Source organism: Entamoeba dispar, genomic scaffold (genome assembly GCF_000209125.1).
Source record: "Entamoeba dispar SAW760 scf_1105229462983 genomic scaffold, whole genome shotgun sequence".
Taxonomy (NCBI): Eukaryota; Evosea; order Mastigamoebida; family Endamoebidae; genus Entamoeba; species Entamoeba dispar.
Window position 1 is genome coordinate 25927 of NW_001855465.1, and position 19990 is coordinate 45916.

The 19990-nt window shown below is 24.4% G+C and overlaps 9 protein-coding genes across 9 annotated transcripts in view, besides 34 other annotated features; 4 read left to right on the forward strand and 5 right to left on the reverse strand.

The window, feature by feature from the left end:
* EDI_123820 (uncharacterized protein) overlaps positions 1–48 on the forward strand; it is a gene marked incomplete at both ends in the record, with an annotated part of 1243 nt that extends 1195 nt beyond the window's left edge. The window contains one exon of the mRNA XM_001733467.1: positions 1–48. This exon is cut by the window's left edge and continues 754 nt beyond it. Coding sequence (XP_001733519.1) covers positions 1–48 — 48 coding nt within the window.
* Positions 28–63: a sequence feature (AT_rich).
* Positions 64–280: 217 nt separating this feature from the next.
* Positions 281–332: a sequence feature (AT_rich).
* Positions 333–614: 282 nt separating this feature from the next.
* Positions 615–693: a sequence feature (AT_rich).
* A 26-nt stretch (positions 694–719) lies between these two features.
* Positions 720–767: a sequence feature (AT_rich).
* A 171-nt stretch (positions 768–938) lies between these two features.
* Positions 939–1023: a sequence feature (AT_rich).
* A 323-nt stretch (positions 1024–1346) lies between these two features.
* On the forward strand, positions 1347–1904 carry EDI_123930 (uncharacterized protein; the record flags this gene model as incomplete). The annotated part of the gene is made up of 1 exon (XM_001740497.1): positions 1347–1904. One exon carries the CDS (start codon positions 1347–1349, stop codon positions 1902–1904), a length of 558 nt encoding a protein of 185 aa, XP_001740549.1.
* Positions 1905–1980: a sequence feature (AT_rich).
* A 24-nt stretch (positions 1981–2004) lies between these two features.
* Positions 2005–2574, reverse strand: EDI_123940 (uncharacterized protein; the record flags this gene model as incomplete). The annotated part of the gene is made up of 1 exon (XM_001740498.1): positions 2005–2574. The coding sequence occupies one exon, from the start codon at positions 2572–2574 to the stop codon at positions 2005–2007; it is 570 nt and encodes a 189-aa protein (XP_001740550.1).
* A 94-nt stretch (positions 2575–2668) lies between these two features.
* Positions 2669–2744: a sequence feature (AT_rich).
* A 255-nt stretch (positions 2745–2999) lies between these two features.
* Positions 3000–3176: a repeat region.
* An 18-nt stretch (positions 3177–3194) lies between these two features.
* Positions 3195–3319: a sequence feature (AT_rich).
* A 63-nt stretch (positions 3320–3382) lies between these two features.
* Positions 3383–3976, reverse strand: EDI_123950 (uncharacterized protein; the record flags this gene model as incomplete). The annotated part of the gene is made up of 1 exon (XM_001740499.1): positions 3383–3976. The coding sequence occupies one exon, from the start codon at positions 3974–3976 to the stop codon at positions 3383–3385; it is 594 nt and encodes a 197-aa protein (XP_001740551.1).
* Positions 3977–4072: 96 nt separating this feature from the next.
* Positions 4073–4256: a sequence feature (AT_rich).
* Positions 4257–4438: 182 nt separating this feature from the next.
* Positions 4439–4502: a sequence feature (AT_rich).
* A 185-nt stretch (positions 4503–4687) lies between these two features.
* Positions 4688–4750: a sequence feature (AT_rich).
* Positions 4751–4854: 104 nt separating this feature from the next.
* Positions 4855–4911: a sequence feature (AT_rich).
* Positions 4912–5013: 102 nt separating this feature from the next.
* Positions 5014–5055: a sequence feature (AT_rich).
* A 138-nt stretch (positions 5056–5193) lies between these two features.
* Positions 5194–5218: a sequence feature (AT_rich).
* A 39-nt stretch (positions 5219–5257) lies between these two features.
* Positions 5258–5383: a microsatellite.
* Positions 5320–5493: a microsatellite.
* Positions 5422–5604: a microsatellite.
* A 115-nt stretch (positions 5605–5719) lies between these two features.
* Positions 5720–5751: a sequence feature (AT_rich).
* Positions 5752–5926: 175 nt separating this feature from the next.
* Positions 5927–5954: a sequence feature (AT_rich).
* A 22-nt stretch (positions 5955–5976) lies between these two features.
* Positions 5977–6012: a sequence feature (AT_rich).
* A 44-nt stretch (positions 6013–6056) lies between these two features.
* Positions 6057–6116: a sequence feature (AT_rich).
* Positions 6117–6377: 261 nt separating this feature from the next.
* Positions 6378–9031, forward strand: EDI_123960 (uncharacterized protein; the record flags this gene model as incomplete). The annotated part of the gene is made up of 2 exons (XM_001740500.1): positions 6378–7513; positions 7552–9031. The coding sequence occupies 2 exons, from the start codon at positions 6378–6380 to the stop codon at positions 9029–9031; spliced, it is 2616 nt and encodes an 871-aa protein (XP_001740552.1).
* Positions 9025–9087: a sequence feature (AT_rich).
* A 362-nt stretch (positions 9088–9449) lies between these two features.
* Positions 9450–9618: a sequence feature (AT_rich).
* Positions 9619–9632: 14 nt separating this feature from the next.
* Positions 9633–12299, reverse strand: EDI_123970 (uncharacterized protein; the record flags this gene model as incomplete). The annotated part of the gene is made up of 1 exon (XM_001740501.1): positions 9633–12299. The coding sequence occupies one exon, from the start codon at positions 12297–12299 to the stop codon at positions 9633–9635; it is 2667 nt and encodes an 888-aa protein (XP_001740553.1).
* Positions 9882–9924: a sequence feature (AT_rich).
* Positions 10263–10297: a sequence feature (AT_rich).
* Positions 10379–10399: a sequence feature (AT_rich).
* Positions 11250–11313: a sequence feature (AT_rich).
* A 455-nt stretch (positions 12300–12754) lies between the features above and the next one.
* EDI_123980 (galactose-inhibitable lectin 170 kDa subunit, putative) lies at positions 12755–16378 on the reverse strand (the record flags this gene model as incomplete). Its single annotated transcript, XM_001740502.1, has 1 exon — positions 12755–16378. One exon carries the CDS (start codon positions 16376–16378, stop codon positions 12755–12757), a length of 3624 nt encoding a protein of 1207 aa, XP_001740554.1.
* Positions 12877–12965: a microsatellite.
* A 97-nt stretch (positions 16379–16475) lies between the features above and the next one.
* Positions 16476–16532: a microsatellite.
* Positions 16533–16600: 68 nt separating this feature from the next.
* Positions 16601–16644: a sequence feature (AT_rich).
* A 105-nt stretch (positions 16645–16749) lies between these two features.
* Positions 16750–16819: a microsatellite.
* Positions 16807–19377, forward strand: EDI_123990 (uncharacterized protein; the record flags this gene model as incomplete). The annotated part of the gene is made up of 1 exon (XM_001740503.1): positions 16807–19377. One exon carries the CDS (start codon positions 16807–16809, stop codon positions 19375–19377), a length of 2571 nt encoding a protein of 856 aa, XP_001740555.1.
* Positions 18598–18619: a sequence feature (AT_rich).
* A 16-nt stretch (positions 19378–19393) lies between the features above and the next one.
* The window catches only part of EDI_124000 (DNA-(apurinic or apyrimidinic site) lyase, putative), a gene marked incomplete at both ends in the record, with an annotated part of 879 nt that continues 282 nt past the window's right edge, over positions 19394–19990 (reverse strand). The window contains 2 exons of the mRNA XM_001733468.1: positions 19394–19427; positions 19488–19990. The exon at positions 19488–19990 is cut by the window's right edge and continues 282 nt beyond it. Coding sequence (XP_001733520.1) covers positions 19394–19427; positions 19488–19990 — 537 coding nt within the window. The remainder of the gene's footprint in view (positions 19428–19487) is intronic.
* Positions 19435–19482: a sequence feature (AT_rich).

Here is a 19990-nt window from a genome sequence, read left to right on the forward strand (position 1 = left end):
GATTTAAAAACATCAATAAGTGTATTGTTTTTTTTTTGTTTATTTTAATTTTGAATTAAAATTGAATGATATTTTTTGTACTGAATCTTTTAAGTAAAATAATACTTCGTACAACAAAATCTATATACTATTTATTTTGTCTTTATCGTTCTCAATATTCCAATAAATTTATATTGCTATTTTAACTCTTTAAATCTTATTAAAGAAGAACCTAGAAATATTATAAGATTATAAAGATTCTATAAACACTTAAAAAGATTGAACATATCTAAAAACTATGTTTAATTATAAAACATATTTATTGAAATTTAACAAAAAATTAGTATTAAATAGGTCATTCATTATATTATATGAATATAAGCATAGTTAAAGAATTGATAAAAATATTTATTACTGTTTTTTTGAGATAAAGAAAGGAGTTATTGTAGATATAGTATGACGTAAATTGCAAATTATGACTTACAAAAAAAGAAGATTTTTGATTAGTTATTAAAATTAAACAAATAGTGTAATGAAGTTATTTGATGAAAGAAAATAAAAGTAAAAGTATTAACAGTCTAAATGGTATGTGTTAAAATAAGAATTACTTCTACCTACGTGTTTACTGCTGTAACAATAAAACTTATATATTTATAAATTGTCATTGATATAATCAAATAATTTTCTTAATATAATGATAATTAAACAATTATTCTGAATATATTACTTGTAAGGATTTGAAATAAAATAAATTTAAATAATTCATTTTTTTTTTATGATTTTTAAATCAACTTCTTTTGATGAGACATTCTAATAGAATAAGAATTGTTATTTTTAGATAAACAGAACAATTAAAATAAAGATAAGTTATTTTTAAATAACTACAACAGTTTTTTTATCCATTTATAAAATCAATGGGTGTTATTTTTATATTTAGAATACTCATCCCCTTTTCTTACAAAAAAAAATGAAATATAAATAATACTATTCACATATTATAAACATTAAAAAACTCAATTTAAATCAAATTATTCATAATTTATTGAATTAGGTAAATACTTTTGGGTTTTGTGAATCAATAAGTAAAATATTATTTTTAGCCTTTGTAAACTACTATTTCATTAAAATCTCATATGTGTTTATAGAATTATTCTATTTATATAATTGATTAGAATGATCTATTTCGTTTTATTAAATAATAACCTCAAAACGAAAAAGTTATAATAAAAAATTACTATTGAAAAACTAGTTTTATATTAAAGGAAAAGTCAAGATTTTCGATTTTCGTTTCAAAGAATTATTGACCTCATTGTCCACGTCATTCTTGATATTTAAATGATTCGTTATCTAAAAAACATATTACCATAATGCCTGCTATTTCATTTACACGGATAACACGTTCAACAGACACTTTACTTCCAAAATTAATTCAATTACTTCGAACTTCTTTTGGGGATAATCTCGTTAGAGGTACTTCTCAACTTAAACAAGTTATTGACACACAACCAAATCATTATTTTATTTCAGTAAACTATAATGGAAAAATTGTAGGAGTTGTTGTTTATTGGTATTTGATGAAACAGTTTCATTTTATAGAGCATATTGCAATCTCTCCAGAGTTCAGAGGTGAAAAGATAGGACAACAAGTAATTGAACATTTATTCAAAACAATTGGTGGTTTGTGGATTCTTGAAGTTGAACCAACTGAAGATGAAGTTCATCATCGGTTAAGAAAATGGTATTATCGCAATGGATTTTCAATTATAGATAAAAATTATAAACAACCATCATACTCATTTGGAGGACAATCAATCCCCCTATGGATTATGGCAACACAACCCCTTTCAAACAAGGTTTTGTCAACCTTTATTTCTGTACTCAAACATAATGTATATGAAGCTCATTATAGCTTGAACCGTTTCTAGTTTTATTTTATTTATAATATTTTTTAATTGAATTCTAAATTGAAGTATTCAATTGTTTTATAAAAATTTAATAAATGACTGAACTCTTTTGAAAAGACGTCTACAAAGCAGCGAGTTCTAATGCGTGTTGTTTAGCAGATTCTTTCATATTTTTTCTCATTTCTTTTTCAACCCTTTTTTGTCGTGCCTTTGCTTTGTTACACAAGATATCAGTAAAACAATCAACAAATCGACATGTCATTGTACAAACCATACAAACACTTACAACAACTAACACAGCAAAGATAATGAAAATAAACAATGATTTTGTAGGCATTAACAAATCAAGAAATGAGTTAAATGTAAATGTACCACTTTTTAATGTTCCTACCATACATTCTTTAGTTTCTCTATTACAATCATATTGACATTTCTTACAAACACATTCTTCTTTTGATTGAATTATAGAATATTCTGCGTTTAGTGTTATTGGTGATTCTATGTATATTTCATGCGTTGTTTTATATACTTTAATCTCTTCATAAATTCGTTCTGTATGGAAAATTTGTATTGTTTCATTACCTTTTAATTGAATAGGATATAAATGCTTTCCTTTATTAATGACAAACGGGTGTAGTTCAAATGCATGACAAACAACAAATAAAAGACTAACACAGATAAAACAATTCATTATACTTGTTATTGAGATGAGTCTTAAAACAAAATTCGTGTCAATTTCTCTTTAGTATATCATATAATTTATTTCCTATATTAAACTATACTTCAATAAAACAAAAATTAAAAATTAAATAATTACTTTTTTTGTTGTTTAAGTTTATTAAAAAGTATTTTAAATATTATGTTTATGTGATATATTTGTTAGTTATAATTTTCTTTCTATCATTTACTGTTGTACTAGTCCTTATTATATTATCATTCATTTAATTTCATGTAACATAAACATGTTATTTATTATTTATTATTTCCTTTTGTCTTATTTTGCGTATAGGTTTAAGCTGATATAAACATTTGTTGAAGAACAAGAAATGTTCAGAAAGTACAAAACTTATTATCTACTTCAAAGAACAAAATTGTTATGATAAAATTCTTTGGTACATAAATAAAAAGCACCCCATTTCACAATATTATTTGTGAAGAGAAAAATAACATTTTTCAATAAAGTGAGTGATGTTCCAATTACCTAAAAGGTAATTAGTTAAACAGGATGTATTTTATTATTTTCTTTATAAACACAAACAGTGTATTCGAATATAAACAGTCTATCACCCGATTCAATAAATTTTATGTGTGTTATTATTTTTTAATACAAATTAAAAAGAAATAGTTTTAAAATGAATAAGTAAGATTTATTTTGTTTAACTAGGTTAAATAAAAACAAAGAATAAATAAAATAATAACAAATAACTTATTAATTTGATGATGATACTCTGCATTATTAACACCACCAATTTATTGAAACATAAGATGACACATAACACTTAAAATATAACACAGTGTTGTTTTTTCTTTTTTTTATTTTGCAGAGATAATTCATAAATACCATTAAAAAGTTTAAGAACACCTTCTTTAGTTAATGCTGAAGTCTCAACAATTAACTTGCTATGAGTCCTTCTAAAAACATTATAACCATCTTCATCAGTTAATAACTCGTTGGGACTAATGGGTGGTACGTGGTTATTTGGGTTATCTCTTAAATCTTTTTTGGTACTAACAAGAATAATAGAAGCCCCAGGTGCAACTCTATAAATTTCTGGAATCCACACAGTTTCAGCTTTATGCAGAGACACGGGATCATCTATCCCATAACATACAATAATGAAGTCTGCACTATTATATAAAGTTTCTCTTAAGGCATCAGTTTGCTTATCCATACCAGAACAATCTGCAAAAGAAACACAAAATTCACACGAGCGATAAGTCATAGAAACTGCAGGTCCATCATAAAAACAAGGTACGATTTCTAATGAAAACGACTCATCGATATATGCAAGTATTAAGCTTGTCTTTCCACAACCAGGTTCTCCAACAACTACAATATTTAATTGGAGATTTGTTGGTGTGGGTAGTGCCATAAAATATGAGTTAAAAGATGTTTTTTTTCGGTTATTTTAAGAGATGATTCAAACGTAATTTTTCAATGATACTTTCCAAAAAAAAACAAAAGAAAGAATAAAAATTATGTTATTTTTTATAAAAATGTTCATAAAAATACATAATTTTTAGTTATTATTAGAAATTTTTATGATTGGTTATTTTTTGTCTATTTTTATGTTCAAAATTTTTTTTATTTTTCTTTTATCACTAATTTATTATTGATAAGTTTTTAAAAAACATAATTTATAATATATTTATCAAAAAAGAAACAACCTTTGGTAAAGTTGAAAAAAGAAACGTCATTTAAGTATCATAAATGAGGAATGTATCTGCTTAACTTTGTGCTTTAAAGAATAAAATTATATATAACAGCAGTCATGCATTTTTATAAAACTATTATAATTGAAACATCTATTGAAGTATAGAAGTTAGTTTTGATGATATTTATGATAAATATTAGAATATTATTATAATTTATTTATAGTTTATATTTTTTCAAAAAAAGTTTTTGTAGACGTTTATACTTGAAGACGGTTAAACTATTATTGAATATTTTTGGTTTGTTGTGTTAATTTCCTGTTATTTATTTTGTCATATGTCTTTTACTGAATTTACTATTCATTGTGTTACTGTTATATATCAGAGAGTTCATGACATATTAAAATTATCTTTAATTAATGATTGAGATGATTTTAAATCTATATTTTTTGCTATTTTCAATAATGATTTAAAATGATTTATATTTTTTTTTTCTTCATTAAATAGATAATATGTGTTTTCATTCTTTTTGTTGGTTTTTAGCATACTCTATTATTTTATCAATACTTCATTATAGAATTAATGTAGATATGATAAGTATTATATAATATTGATATGAATAAAATATAAATTAAAATTAATTAAAGATTATTATCTATAAGATCAGAGAACTTAACAAGAGTAATTAACACAATTTATAAATGTATAATCAAGTTATTATCTCGTCATAATTATATAATATACAAGACTAAATCACATTAATAATATTTTTATTGATTTGAATAATCTTTATTTTTTTCATTATAGTACATATGTAATGGTTGATATTCTTGAAGAAAGAAACATTAAAATTTTTACATTGATAACAAAAACAGGATAGATAAAAGAATCATCAACATATATAAAGTTCATCATTGTAGTTATTTTTTTGAATGACATTTATTTTATTTTTATTATTTTTTGATTTAGCCATTCATAAATTTATTTTCGTATTGATAAAAATTAAATTTAATATCATTTACATTACATATTAAATTCAAATTTATTGATATTTTCAATTAAATATATTATTTTATTTATAAATATAATTATTATTGCATATTTTATTATCTTATTTCTATTTTATTCATTTTACTTCTTATTTTTAATTGTTAAACATTTCTTCTTTATTTTCTATTTATCTTTATTATATTTTTATATTTCTAACTTCATTATTGATTTATTATTAATTTATATTCTAAGTATTATCTAACTTTTTCATTGTTAAATTATCATTTATTTATTTTTTATTCATTATCATTTATTTTCTCATTCTGATTTCTTTATTATTTAAATTATTTCATTATTTCATATAATACATATTATTTGAATGTAATGGAAACAATTTTTTATTTTTTATTCTTTGTTAATTATTTCCAATATCCAATTAAGTTCTTCAATCATTCATAAACTAATTTTTGTTCTTAAAAATTACATTAATTTAAATATTTATAATCAAATTCATGCATTCCTTTAATTAATACAATAACTTTATTAATATCAGTATTAGATTATGAGTCAAATGCATATAGAATCTTATTTAAAAGGAAAAAAACAAGAAAAATTAAAAAATTTATCATAATCTCCTTTTTCCTCAAATAATTTTATCAATTCTTTTTTTGTTCTTTTACTAAAAATAAATTAGATTTATTTTAATATGGTTCTATCACTGAAATGAAACAATTTATTTATTTTATTATTTTAAAATTAATAAAATGTACTCTATTGTACCACTTCTATTTATATTGAATGTGTTTTGACATAATTAATTTATTTTTTTTTATAAAATGAATAAAAATGGAAAAGTATTTTTATTTTTATCTTGAGAAAAGGAGATTTGAAAATACTATTAGAAGTGTATGATGAAACAAAACATATTTATCTATAAATGAAATTTTAATAAATCTAAAAGTGCAAGAGAAACAACAAACTTTTCTGTTTAAATAGAGTTATTTTAAATGAATAGTTTTTAATACTATAAGATATGGCATTTTTATTCTACTTTTTTAATGAAGAATTTTTCTATTGAATTTTCAAACAGATTATTTAAAGACATCTTCCAATTGATAAATCATTATAACCATGTTATTATTTGTATTATTTATAACAGCATATGCAATAACTTGCAATCAAGCTATTGACGCTGGTAATATAGATGAAAATTCTTACACAAATATTATTCAACTAGATTCAACAACAACTAATTCAACTTTTGGTTGTTCATCAAATAATATTTTCAAACAACCAGCTTATCAAATAAAATTTACAGCAACAAAGGCTGTATCTCTTACTACTTGTTTCAAAGAAACTACATTAAATTCTCGACTGATATTAACACGCTCTTGCCAAAGTGGAACTAATCTAGATTGTCCAAATGCAAAAGAGTTATCTAATCCAAGATGTTCTGGTCAACATAATGATCTTTTACTTGAACCAGAAGAAGGAGTTACATATTATCTTATTATTGCTGGAACTTCTGCACAAGAACAAGGTTCTGTAAAGATTTCAATTGAAAGTACTTCTACAATTGATAACAGTAAATGTTCTTTACCTCAACAAATAAATATCCCAACAACAATTCGTGGTGTTTTTGATGCTAATAATCATAATTATAATAGTTATCAAAAACGAAGAGGTTTCTGGTATAAATTTGTAGCAACAAAAGAATCTGTTTACATTAATGCTTGTAATAAGTTTACCACTATTGAGAGTGAAATCTTTTTATTTAATCAAAGTCAAATAAAAGAAGAAAATAATTGTCAAGACTCTTCATATTTTGCATTCGATAACCATGGATGTGGATTCCAAGCAAAATTAAGTTATCACAATTTAACTATTGGTGAAACTTATTTTATGTTTATTTGTTCTTGGAAAGATGGTAATGAATATGTTCAAAATGGAAATTATGAAGTTACTATTAGTGATACACCAGCAGCACAAACATGTGAAACATCATATTCAATAACAAATATTCCTGTTTCATTATCTTTTAAAGTTACAGGAATTGAAGTAAGTAATTCATTATGTGAAAATTCAGAAAAAGGAAGAGGAATTTATTTAAATGTACGTGGAGATGGAAAAAGATATGCTATGCACACATGTGCTAGTAATTCAGTATTTAGTTCAAGTGATAGAATTGATACATTTATTGAATTATTTAAAGGAGATTGTTCAAGTTGTGTCACTCAAGAAACAAATAATTGTGGAAATGATGGATTGTTGCTACTCTTGAAGATGGTGTTAATTATTTTATTAGAATTGCCCAAAGTAATGCCAAAATTACAGATTATACTGAAGTTCGATTTAAAATGATGGAAATGAAAGAAAAAGAAAATTATAAATGTTCAAATTCTACTGAAATTGATTTAAGACGTCTTGGTAATTTTTATTCACAAATTGTTGATGCTTCAGAAATACCAGAATCTGAATCTGGTTGTGATGAAACTTTAAGAAAAAAACAAGGGACATGGTATTCAATTAAAAGTATTGCTGGACATACAAAAGTAATTGCTGGTGTTATTCCAAACAATCCAAATGAATATGCAGGACTTTTAGAAATTAGAAATAGTTGTAGTGTTAGTGATGTTTGTGAACAACATTCAGGTATAGCTTCATTTGTTATGAAAAAAGAAGATAGTCTTTTAAAATTATTTGCTACAGCTCAAAGAACTGGAGGACAAGGAGAACCTTATGGAGTTTTTATGTTTTTTGCCGCTTATATTGACATGGAACAAGGAACTTCTATCGAGAATGCAATTGAAATTACACTTCCATTTACTGAAGTGAGAGTATTAGGATTACATAAAATTCCATCATTATGTTATGGTTTAGATAATGTTGCTGGTGTTTATTACAAATTTAAAGGACAACCATTTGTTGAATACACCTTAAATTCTTGTGGAGATGAAACAACTCAATTAACAACTGTTGAAATGGATGGTCATCCTACATCTTGGAATGGTTGTTACGAAGTTAGTCAAACTGTTGCATGTGGAATGGGAGGAACTCAAGTTAAAGTTTTATTGAATACAAGATATAAAGATGATACTGCTATTGCATCAATGTGGATTCCACCATCAACTGGAAATAAGGGAATTGCTCGTTTTAATATTTTTGAGAGTCAAAGTAGTGCCCCAAATGAACGATGTGATAAAGCTGAAGAAATAAAATTACCAGCAACTCGTTATTTCTATAATGAAATTAATTCTAAATCAAGATCTACTTGTACCAACCCAGCTGTTGATGGTTTATTAGGTAATTGGTTTGTTATTACTGCCCCAGAAAACAAAACATTACTTGTTTTTACTGATGATGTTTCTGCAATGAAAACTCGTATAGAAATCTATGAATCATGTAAGATGGTTACATCTGATTCTGTTGGACAAAACTGTTTATCTTCTGAAACTGTGGAGTCAAACCCAAGAGGTGTAAGAGGAACAACAGTTATTTATCCAATGAAAAAAGGAGAAACTGTTTATATCTTTGTTGGAGGTATGTCTTCTTCTGATGTTGGAGTTGGAAGAGTAGATTTTGAATTTATAGAAGATTATAGTCCAAATGATAGTACAAATGATACAAGTGAAGAGGATAATGGATTAAGTGGTGGAGCAATTTTTGGCATTTTGATTGCTGTAATTATTCTCTTGGTTATCTTGATAATTACTATTGGATTAATTATTTTCTTAATCATCAAAAAGAAGAAAACATCAACACAATCAAGTTATGGTGGAATTTAAATTAATTTAATGGTAAAATTCATTTAATTTGTTTCTTTTTCAATAAATAAAATAAACTATCATTACGTTCTTCTATTTTGGACTTTATTTAGTTTTACTCGTTTGTTAATCTATTCACTATCACTAATTCACCTGTGATTAATAATAAATCGGGTTTGACAATCTTTAAAGTAATTTTAGCTGTAACATTTCTTGATGATATTTTATTAAATATTCCTTTTATTCTACATTTTTCATTTTGAATTAAAACAAATAAAGAGTGAATAAAAAGAATAAGAAATTAAACAAAAAGAAAATAATACATAGAAATTAAGCAAAATGATTATTTATATTAAGAGTTAATTTTATATTAAGTTGTTACTTTAACAACAATAACACAATAAAAAGATTAAATTCAGAAATAGAAAAAATAATAGAGTTAAAATAATTTATTTAAAAATAATGTATTAAAGTAATACTGTTAATTGTAGATATTCATTTGTTTAATAGAAATATATATTTTTTTTAATTAACTACTTTTTTATAAAAGGAAGTAGTTTTTCATATATTACTTAAAAATTAATTTTCTTATATAATAAATAAATAAACAATGAAGAATATGTTAATAAAATAATGCAACATCATCCAAAAGAATTTCTCCTGTAAAATATAAAGTGAAACTTGTAATAATTTGATTTGGTAATGGAAAGGAGAAATAATATGTTTGAACAAAAAACATTTCACAAATCTCTCCATTATTTTCGATTTCAGATATTTTAGTATATGTGAAAGATGGTAAAGTAAATGTTGAATTAGATAGAGATGTTACTTTAATTGATTGGTTGTATATTTTAGAAGGGTCTTGTTCTTCTTTATTAATTATTCCATTATTTTTAAAAAATGAAAATTTAATTCCACTGCAATTTGTTGGTTTATTCATAACAAATTTTAATGCACATTTCATTCCTGAATCACAAACATGTAATTGATGTAATGATTGATACATATTTTGATATAACTTACCATTATATGTTGCATTACTTTCTATTGAAATATCAAACATAGTTCCATTTACATAAAGAAGTATTTCTTTATTTGATTCAAAAGTACTATAATATCCACTTTCAATTGGAATAATTGATTTTCCATTCTTAAAATCCATAAGTAAAGGCAAATTATCACATTTATTATCCATACTACATAAAAAATGACTTGTAACATAATTATTAACTAAACAACGAAGTTCAGTTTCTTTTAATAAATAAGAATTATTTTTAATAATATAATCAACCAATATATCACTTTGTGCTTGTTGATATTTCATATTAAAATAATCTCCAATACCTTTTTCAATGATTAAACTACCACTATATTTAAATAAAATATTATCATCTCTATCTGTTTTATTAAAATAATTATATGAAGACAATAAAGGAGGGTCATATGGTGATAATTCAGGTAATGTTTCTATAAAATATGAATTCATTCCAACCATAGGATTTTGAACTGGAATATCTTTACAATTTAATACAAAAATACTTTCAATATTAAATTGATTTAAATTCTCTTTTTCAATAAAATCAATATTACCAATTCTTAATGTATTAAGAATTCTCATAGCAACTCCTCCACCTTCTCTATCACCAATAATTCCAATACTTTCAAAATTTAATTTTTGTCCAAAGAATTGATTTAATCGTTTAAATAAATAATTAATTGTTTGAATAGTTAAAACAACACGTGCATTTAAATATCCTTCTTTAACACTCATTCCATTCTTTGGTATAATTGAATTTCCATTTACATCTTTATCAAGAAATCCTTGATCAAGACAAATACTAACAATTCCATTCTCAGCTAAACTTTCTTGAAGATAAACATATCCCATATCTGAATCAATTAAATTCCCCATTTCACTTCCAAGAATTATAACAACACTTTTTGTTTCATTAGAAGTTTTAATATTTGTTGGATAATAAACAATACCATTTATTGGAATAGCAGAACTAGTCATTCTATAATAATCTTGTGTTGTTGAACTTACATCAAATAATGATGACATATTAATTGTTGGTGTTTTAATTGAAGGTTGGGCATATTCTTGTCTTAAATAACTTGAATCTCCAATACCAAAAGTCAATTGGGAAATATGTTTTTCAAATTCACAGTAACTAATAACTTCATTAACATAACTAGTATTTACAGTATCAAAAGTACTTAAAAAAGAAGGGTTGTGTTGATATTTTAATTTATAAAACATATTATGTAATGATAAATTAAAAGAAATTATAATAGTTATAATACAAAAGATTAATACTGATAAGGATACAATATGATTCTTTAATTTTTTTAATTCTGAAAAAATAAATGAAGTAAGAGATGCTTTTTGATGTATAAAAATATAAATATACCATCCTATTTCAATAGTACAAAATATTATTATTGTAATTATTAAACTTCCCATTGTAAGAAACCAAATACATGCAATAGATTTATGTTGAAGAGCTACAACTGAATTACAAAAAGGAATTGTTATAATTGATAATAATAATATTGAAATTATTACTTCTTCTTTAAAACTACCTTTTACACAACCATAACTAACTTGAAGAATAAAGAAGATAACTACTAAAATAACTTTCCAAAGAAAGAATAACGCTAATGAAATATTAATAATACAAACAATTGAATAAACTAAAACTTGAGTATAAACTATATTGAATGATACAATAGCCTGTTGATAAAGAAACATTTCAATAACTACTATTATAAATCCACAAATAATTAACATTAATGAAAAAGCTTTAATATACCCTTCATATTTATCACAAAATAATCTAAATAAATGATTTAATTGACTAAGTGGTGAACAATTTTCTTTATTATGGGTATCTAATTTAATACAATATTTTTTAACAATTTTTTCAATGTTTGGAAGTTTAAATATTATTGAACTATTATCATAATTAATATACATAATATCACATATCCTTTTTATGACCTTATTTGCTTTTAAACATGACTGAACAAAAGAAAGTCTTAATACAAATTTAATTCCACTATACCCAAGAAAAACTATTCCTTCTATTATCCCAATTACTAACACCCATAGATATCCTTTTAATTCTTTATGTAATAATCCAATACAAAATGTATTACTAATAAGACATATCCCAGCAAGAATAGTAACAGACAATTGTTTGTACCATCCTCGGTGTGACTCTTCTGGTTGTTCTTCTTGAAAAAACAAAACTTCATTTTTTTCGTTTGTTGTAATCTCCTCACTCATCAACAATTCTGAGTTTTCAATTCAAGTTTTTCTTTCTTTGAACCTTCAAACAATTCTTAACTTCTATTTTTATTTCTTGTAATAAAGTTATCAATCACAAAAATTAACAAATTTTGATATTTCATTTATTGATTTAATGATATTCTGTACCACTCCTTTCTTAACCATAATCATTTTATACTTAACTTTACCTACAAAAGATATTTAAAAGAATTTAAGAACTCAACAAAAGAGAAACATTGCATTGTCGATATTTCACAAATTAAAGCACTATCAATAAACTTTTATATAAAAACAATTCTATAACTTTATAAAGAATGAATTAATTATAAAAGAATGAACTAATAAACTTTCTCTCTTCACTTAAAAAGTAAAATCTCTACCAACAATATATCATAAAAGAAAAATAAATAAAAGAAATAATAAATGAACTAATATTTATCCTAACTTTATTATCATCCATTGAAATTAGCATTAGTAGCATTATCATCTTTAGCTGTGAATTGTGGGTTATTCACAGTATTATCAATAGTATTCTTTCTTGCAGAAATAACAATATCAACGGTTTGTTTAATTCCAATAGCAATAATTATCATAACAACAACAATTACTGCAACAACAACCGCAACAGTAGTACCAGCAGCAATAGCAGCAGTATTATCAACATCTTGCCATAACAAACAAACAGCTTCTTTATCAACTAATTCATCATTGATTTTACAATTACCACATGCATCCAATGAGAACCTATGATCTGGATAATCAGAATACATTGTTAAAATCCATCCACTCTCAGACTGTAATGAACATTCACAATAGAAACAATTCTTAGCTGCTTTAGACATATTAGGGAATTGAATATCAATATCACATTGAACAAAATTAGTTTCAATTTCTCCTGTTTCTTTGTCACAATAAGCATCTTGACATTTATTCTTATAGAGTAATGCTTTTGCATGTCCATCAATATTACTTGTCCATTTATGTGTCATCACTCCATTTGTAATAGTTTCAACACATGTATAATTATAACATTTATCACTACAATCTCTATCTTTAGATGGGTCATCATTACATTCTGTAAATGGTTTCTTAATACAATACCCTGTATTTGTATCACATTTACCTGTTAAAGAAGCACAACCAACATCAGCAATATTTGATGTACAAATAGAATCATCATATATACTACTACATTTTGGAACACTTCCAGAAGCATCACAATTAGTTTTCATACAAACTACTTCTCCAGGTTGTTCAAGAGGAAGTGATGGACAAATAGAGACATTAGTTGCTTCACAAAGTTGGGATGTTCCAGTCTTTATTTGAATAAAACATTCATTACTTGGATTACACGGTCCATCATATTTACAATCTCCATCTGAACAAGTCATTTGATAATGATTTCCAGATGCATCTACTTGTTCTGGACATTTATCAACAAGGGTAGATTCTTTATCCATTCCACTACAATATTTACATAAACTTTTTACCTTTTCTGAGTTTGAATTCCATTCACATTTATATTCATCAAATGTTGCACCACTAATTAGTTTGTAATCAAGAACATCAAGACATTTAGTAGGGAAATTCTCATGTTTAGTACAATCAAATTCATCATCAATATGACAACTTCCATCACGACATACATATGGAATACCATTTATATTCTTTTTATTAGTGCAGTCCATTTTAATAAGTTTGGCTGGATCAATGAGAATATTATCATATAAACAATACATACATTGACTATCTAAAATAATTTTTGATCCTTCTTTTACAACAACTTTACATTCTCCATTTGCATATTCCCATTCATAATACTCTTCACAATCATTTAATCTATCTTTGAAAAGATTTTTACAATCATAGTTATCTGGTGGTTGGCATTCTCCATCTTTACAAACAAATGGAATTCCTTGTGATGTAGTTAAACCTTCACATTTATTGACAAGATCTTCTCCATCACAAATTTTACATTCTTGAATTGCTTTATCAGTAGTTACAAGAGCACATTCTCTATTTCCAGTACATGTATAATTAGCATATCCAAGACATTTTTCAGGTACTTCTTCTTTACATACATACTCTTCTTGAACTACAACATACTGAATTGTTCCATTAATAATTCTTTCATCACATTTATTTTTATAACAACCTTCCCAAACAATATCATGTCCTTTAAGTTCTTTACAGTTATCAACATTAATACATTTTGGGTCACCATCTGTATAATCACAAACTTCTCCATTAGTACATCCATTACTAGTATCACATTTACATTGATATGATGTAGATGCATCACATCTACAATTTCCATTAACCTTACCACATACTTTCATTCCAGAACTACATCCAACTAAATTCATAACACAGTTTCCAGTGTCAATATCACAAGTAGCTTCATAGCATGGATTTTCTTCATATGGAGATACTTTAATACATTTTTTTTCTTGAACCATACAAGTTCCAGCAGAACAATAATGTTCTTCACATTTACTTGATAACTTAGGGCAATAGCTAGATGGTTGTAAGGTATTTGGAATACATTCTCCACTTGATCTATCACATGAATAAGTTCTACAAACAAGTTTTTCTATTCCAGATTCAGTAATAGAAGTTGGCTTAATATCATCAGTACAATTACTTCTAAATGCACAGTTATTTCCTGAACAATAAGGTTCTAAACATTTAACTGTTGAAACACATTTATTTTGTTCAATAGTACATCCAATATCTTCAACACATTTAGCTGTACCTAAACAACTTTCTGTTGTACATTTTCTTTTTTCAATTTTATGTTCAGCACTTGGATAATAAACACATTCTCCATTTTCAGTATTACATGTAGTATAATAACATTCATTATGACAACACATTGGACATGTACAACGAGCTCCACCATCACAAAATCCTTTACAAGTTTTTCTATCACATAATTCGGTATTATTTGCCATAATAGTATTATATAATTGTGGAAGAAGAGTACTTAATGATGAAACAGAAGATTTAAAGTAATGTTCACCTTTATTAACTAATTCTTGAAGTAAATATTCTTCTTCAATTGATGAATCTAAATTAAATACATAAAATGTAGTATTATGACTATAAAGAGTTTCTAATGTACTAGAAGCTTTTCCTGCATATTTACTAATATAAATAATATTCTTTCCTGCTTTTGAAGACATTTGGTTATATACAGTTTCTATTCCTTTTGTTTCATTTCCTTTTCTCATAACAGTAATTTCATTTAATGCACTTTTAATATTATTCTTTGTTATTAATGAATTTGAATAAGATGGATTTTGAGAGTTAACATAATAAGCAAATGAAGTATCATTTGGGAATAAGTCAATCAAATAAGAAATAATTGCATTAAATATATTTCTTAATGTATTAGTCATATCCAAATTAACAACAATACCAACTGCCATATCCTTTGTAGGTGGTAAAATAGTAGAAGCACGACATTTAGTAATGTTATTATTTTTATAGTCAGTGATAAAATTATCAGAAAATTCTGAACTACTTCTAAATGTAATAACTTTACCTCCAATATATTCAAATCTACATGGTGACATTCCTTCTGCATATTTGTTTGTAACGTCATATATTTTTTCTAGAAAATATGCAGCTGTTAATGGTGGTTTAGCAGCATATTTATAACAAGTTAATCCATTAATTGAAACAACTGGTAATTTAGAAGTATCAGATGGAATAAGAGACCAATCTAATTGATATTCTCTAACAGGATATCCCATTTTCTTTCTACACATGTTTTCAACTTTTGTATCACTTTTATCACGGTCATAATCTTGATTAAATATCATTTCAGTAAAATATTTACTTTGATCATTGTTAGGAAAATTACTATCAATTGATGTCCACTCTAAATTTCTCCATGGTTGCATTGTTAAATAATAAAATACACTATACTTTTTATTTACACTTCTTGACCATGAAGCTGCATTTTTCCCCATTCCCATTCTTCCTTTATCTTGAATATCTACTGTTCCAGAAAACTCATTTAAATTAATTCCTAATGTACTTGAAGCATAAAGTAATATTAAAATTATCATTTCACTTTCTTTATTTTAAAATTCTAAGTTCACTTCATTTGATTTTTTCTTTTTTCCTTCCTTTTGTGTTTTTTGAAAAGGTCAGCTTTCTTCTGAATTTTCTTTTATTCCCTTTTTTCTATTTTCTTTCATTTCTTTTCTATTCTTTTTCTTTAACTCATTTCATCTCTGACTTTTCTTGAGGTTACTATTTTTATCTTTTCCTTAATTCTCATCAAATTCTATTATTATTTTATAAGATATTTATCTTTATTAAGTAAAAAATAGTTCTAACTTTTCCTAAAAAATTAAGTTTCGTTTCAATGAATATTCTTAAATTGAAATGGAATTTTATGTATTTTTACAAAAATGATATGAAAAACATTTTATATAAAAAATGAAAAATAAAAAACTAAAAAAAAATTATTTAGAAATAAAGGAAAAAAGAAATGACAAAAGAAATGTTATATTGTTCAATCCCAATAATTGTCAATGAACATAACTTTCAGTTACTTCTAAGTAGTTATGACAAAAATTATATTTACAGTAGTTCGCTTATTCAAACAAATCAAAAATGTTTATTACATGACTTTATTCCAAAACAAAATAGGTTTATTATTCGTTATTATAAAGAAAAAGAATTTCCAATTACATTATTAATGAAGTTAAGTTCATTTTCTTTTGGTTCATTTAATGGATACTTTAAACGAAAATGGTTTGAAACAAATAAACTTAAATGGTATAAATATAATCAATTAGCTTATATTACTCCTCATTTTATTTCAATACCTTTATGTAATCCATCTTTCTCTCTTTCTCAAATGAAATGTCCTTTTTCTATTTCTTTTCTTGTTTCTAATCAATTGGCGTGTGTTGCTTCAAATATTCATTTTATTTTAATGGAAAATATGGAAGTGATTGAAGAAAAGACAATTAAATATGATTTAAATTCATTTTATTGTAATTTTATTACTTCTTTCAATCAACTTCATCATCAAAGTTATCTTAGAGTTGTTATTGATTTACTAAATGATACAGAAACATATATAGACAGTGGCTGTTATCTTTTTGATGAACAAGGATATCTTCTAAAAGAAAAATTAATTGGTTTTACTAAAAGAGAAATTAATTCAAACAAAGAAATGAAAGATGAAATGTCTTTACTCAGTTTTATTCCTAAAACAAACAATAAAAATGATTATAAAGATAAAGAAAATTGGTTTCAATTCAAAATGACACTTCGTATTGTTGACTATAATTTATCTTATTGTAACGAAACAAAAGTTTTTAATAAAAATGGAATGATTTATGAAAATGGTTATTTACATTCATTTAACTCATTTACTTCAATAAAAAATGTTAAAACTCTTCAAACAATATTTCTTCATCAAACTTCAGATATTAATGAATCACAAATTTATTTCCAAACAGAAAATAATATAATTTCATTAGATAGTGTTTTAAATTCAACTTTATTTGGTAACTTAAAAGAAATTAATAAAGAATTTATTGATACATTAAAATCTATTCAAATTGACACCCCAATTGATTATACTTTTATAATTGAAGTAGTAAAAAGAAGATTTTGGTTATTAGAAATTGAAGATCTTGAGTTATGTAGAAATGTATTATTATGTATTAGAATATATTGTGATTATGGAGAAAATATGTTAAGTAATTGTTATGAATGGTTATACGATAGAGTTATTTCTTCTCAAATGCATTTAACTTTATTAGACCTTTTACTTTTTTCTACTTCTGGTTTTATTGACTTTTCTATTTCATTATTTCATTATTTAAAAGAACAAGAAATCTTATCAAATCTTTCCTTATTAGTACTTTTCTTAATTTCATTACAAGAAAAAAGTATACAACTTTTACCAAATTTATTAACTTTATTTTCTAAACCACAACATTATATTTATTTCTATAAAATGTTATGGTTACTGTTAGAAAAATTTGACCATAAAATTGCTTTTATGGATGAATGGTTTTTTGCTTTTACAAAACAATATCATATGTGTTATCCTGATAAAATTATTCCTTCAATACAAGGCGTAATTGATTTAATTTCATTAATCTTAAATAGTAAAGAAAAAGATAATCATATTGTTACTTATCCTCTTCTTCAACCTTTCTCATCAATTCCTATTTCTTCTATTCAATCAAAAATCATTAACACATCATTAGAACATCCAATTATTATCATATTTCTTCATATTGATAATTCAAAATCAATGTTATTATTTAAATTTAATAAAACTACTATTGAATCAAATCTAATGATATTCATGAAAACTATTTCTCAATTATGTTCTTCATCATATCAAACTTATCAAATTTATAACATTTCATCAGGTAAATTTGTTGAATTTATTCCTGATTGTATTCCATATTCATATTGTAGAAAAGTAATTCCACAAATGATTCAAATTCCTTTTTTACTTCAATTAGATACTTCAATTTTATTGAGTAATGAATTATTACAATCATTTCAAAATTATTATGAGAATTATTGTCCTTCTTTAAATTCAATTCTTCAACCACAATATGTAAGAAAAAAAAATTTCATTGAATCATGTGCATTAGTGCAAATATTTTGGTCTTTATGTTTACTTCTTGATCGTCACTTTAAAAATGTATTATTTAATCCATTAACTGGAAACATTTTTCATATCGACCTTACTTTTGCCAGAAGTTCTACATCACAATTTATATCTCCAATTCAATACTTTATTTCTGAAGGTTTTGAACGACCACTTCAAATACTAAATTGGTTTAGTACAATGAAAGAAATATCAAAACAATATGTCCATATTATCTTTCAAAATAAAATAAAACTTTGTTCATTATTGACATGTTTTAGACGTTCAAGTGCATTACAAATAGATACTATGATTGAAATTTTATATTTACCAACTGCTGAAAAATTAATAAATGAAAATAAACGTTTAAATATGTTACAAAAGGCATCAAAAAAAGTGCTTAAAAAATATAGTATTTCTACTTCTTATAAATAAACTCCCATTTATTCAATTATTTCTTAATATGAATAATTAATGGAACATGACTAAGACAATTAATATTACAATTTTAAATATAAAATATTTATCTATTTAAATTAACAAACTCTGATGCAGAAATCTCTTTTCTTCTGTATATTTGTGTAACAGAATCAACTAAATCTTTTGATATAAAGAAATAATCTAATCTCCATCCTGCACTTTTAGACTTATCTTTATATGAAAAGAAAGTATAAAAATCTCTTTTCTTTGGATATTTTACTTGGAATGTATCAACCAAATTTAATTCTTTTAATGTTTCACTAGTACTAGCTCGTTCTTCTTTAGTAAACCCAGCACATCTTAATCTTGTCATTGGCTTAGCAACATCAATCCAACGTAAAGCAACATTAAGATCTCCACACCAAATAACATTTTTCTTCTTTTGTAATTCTTTTAAATGTTCTCTCATATCTTTATCCCATTCAGTTGTCCTTTTAACAAGATTTTCAAGATGTTGACCACTATTCATGACATATGAATTAACCAAATAAAATTTTTCATATTCAACTGTAATAATTCTACCATGTTCATTCTCTTTTCCATTAAATTTTTTGGTTATACTTATTGG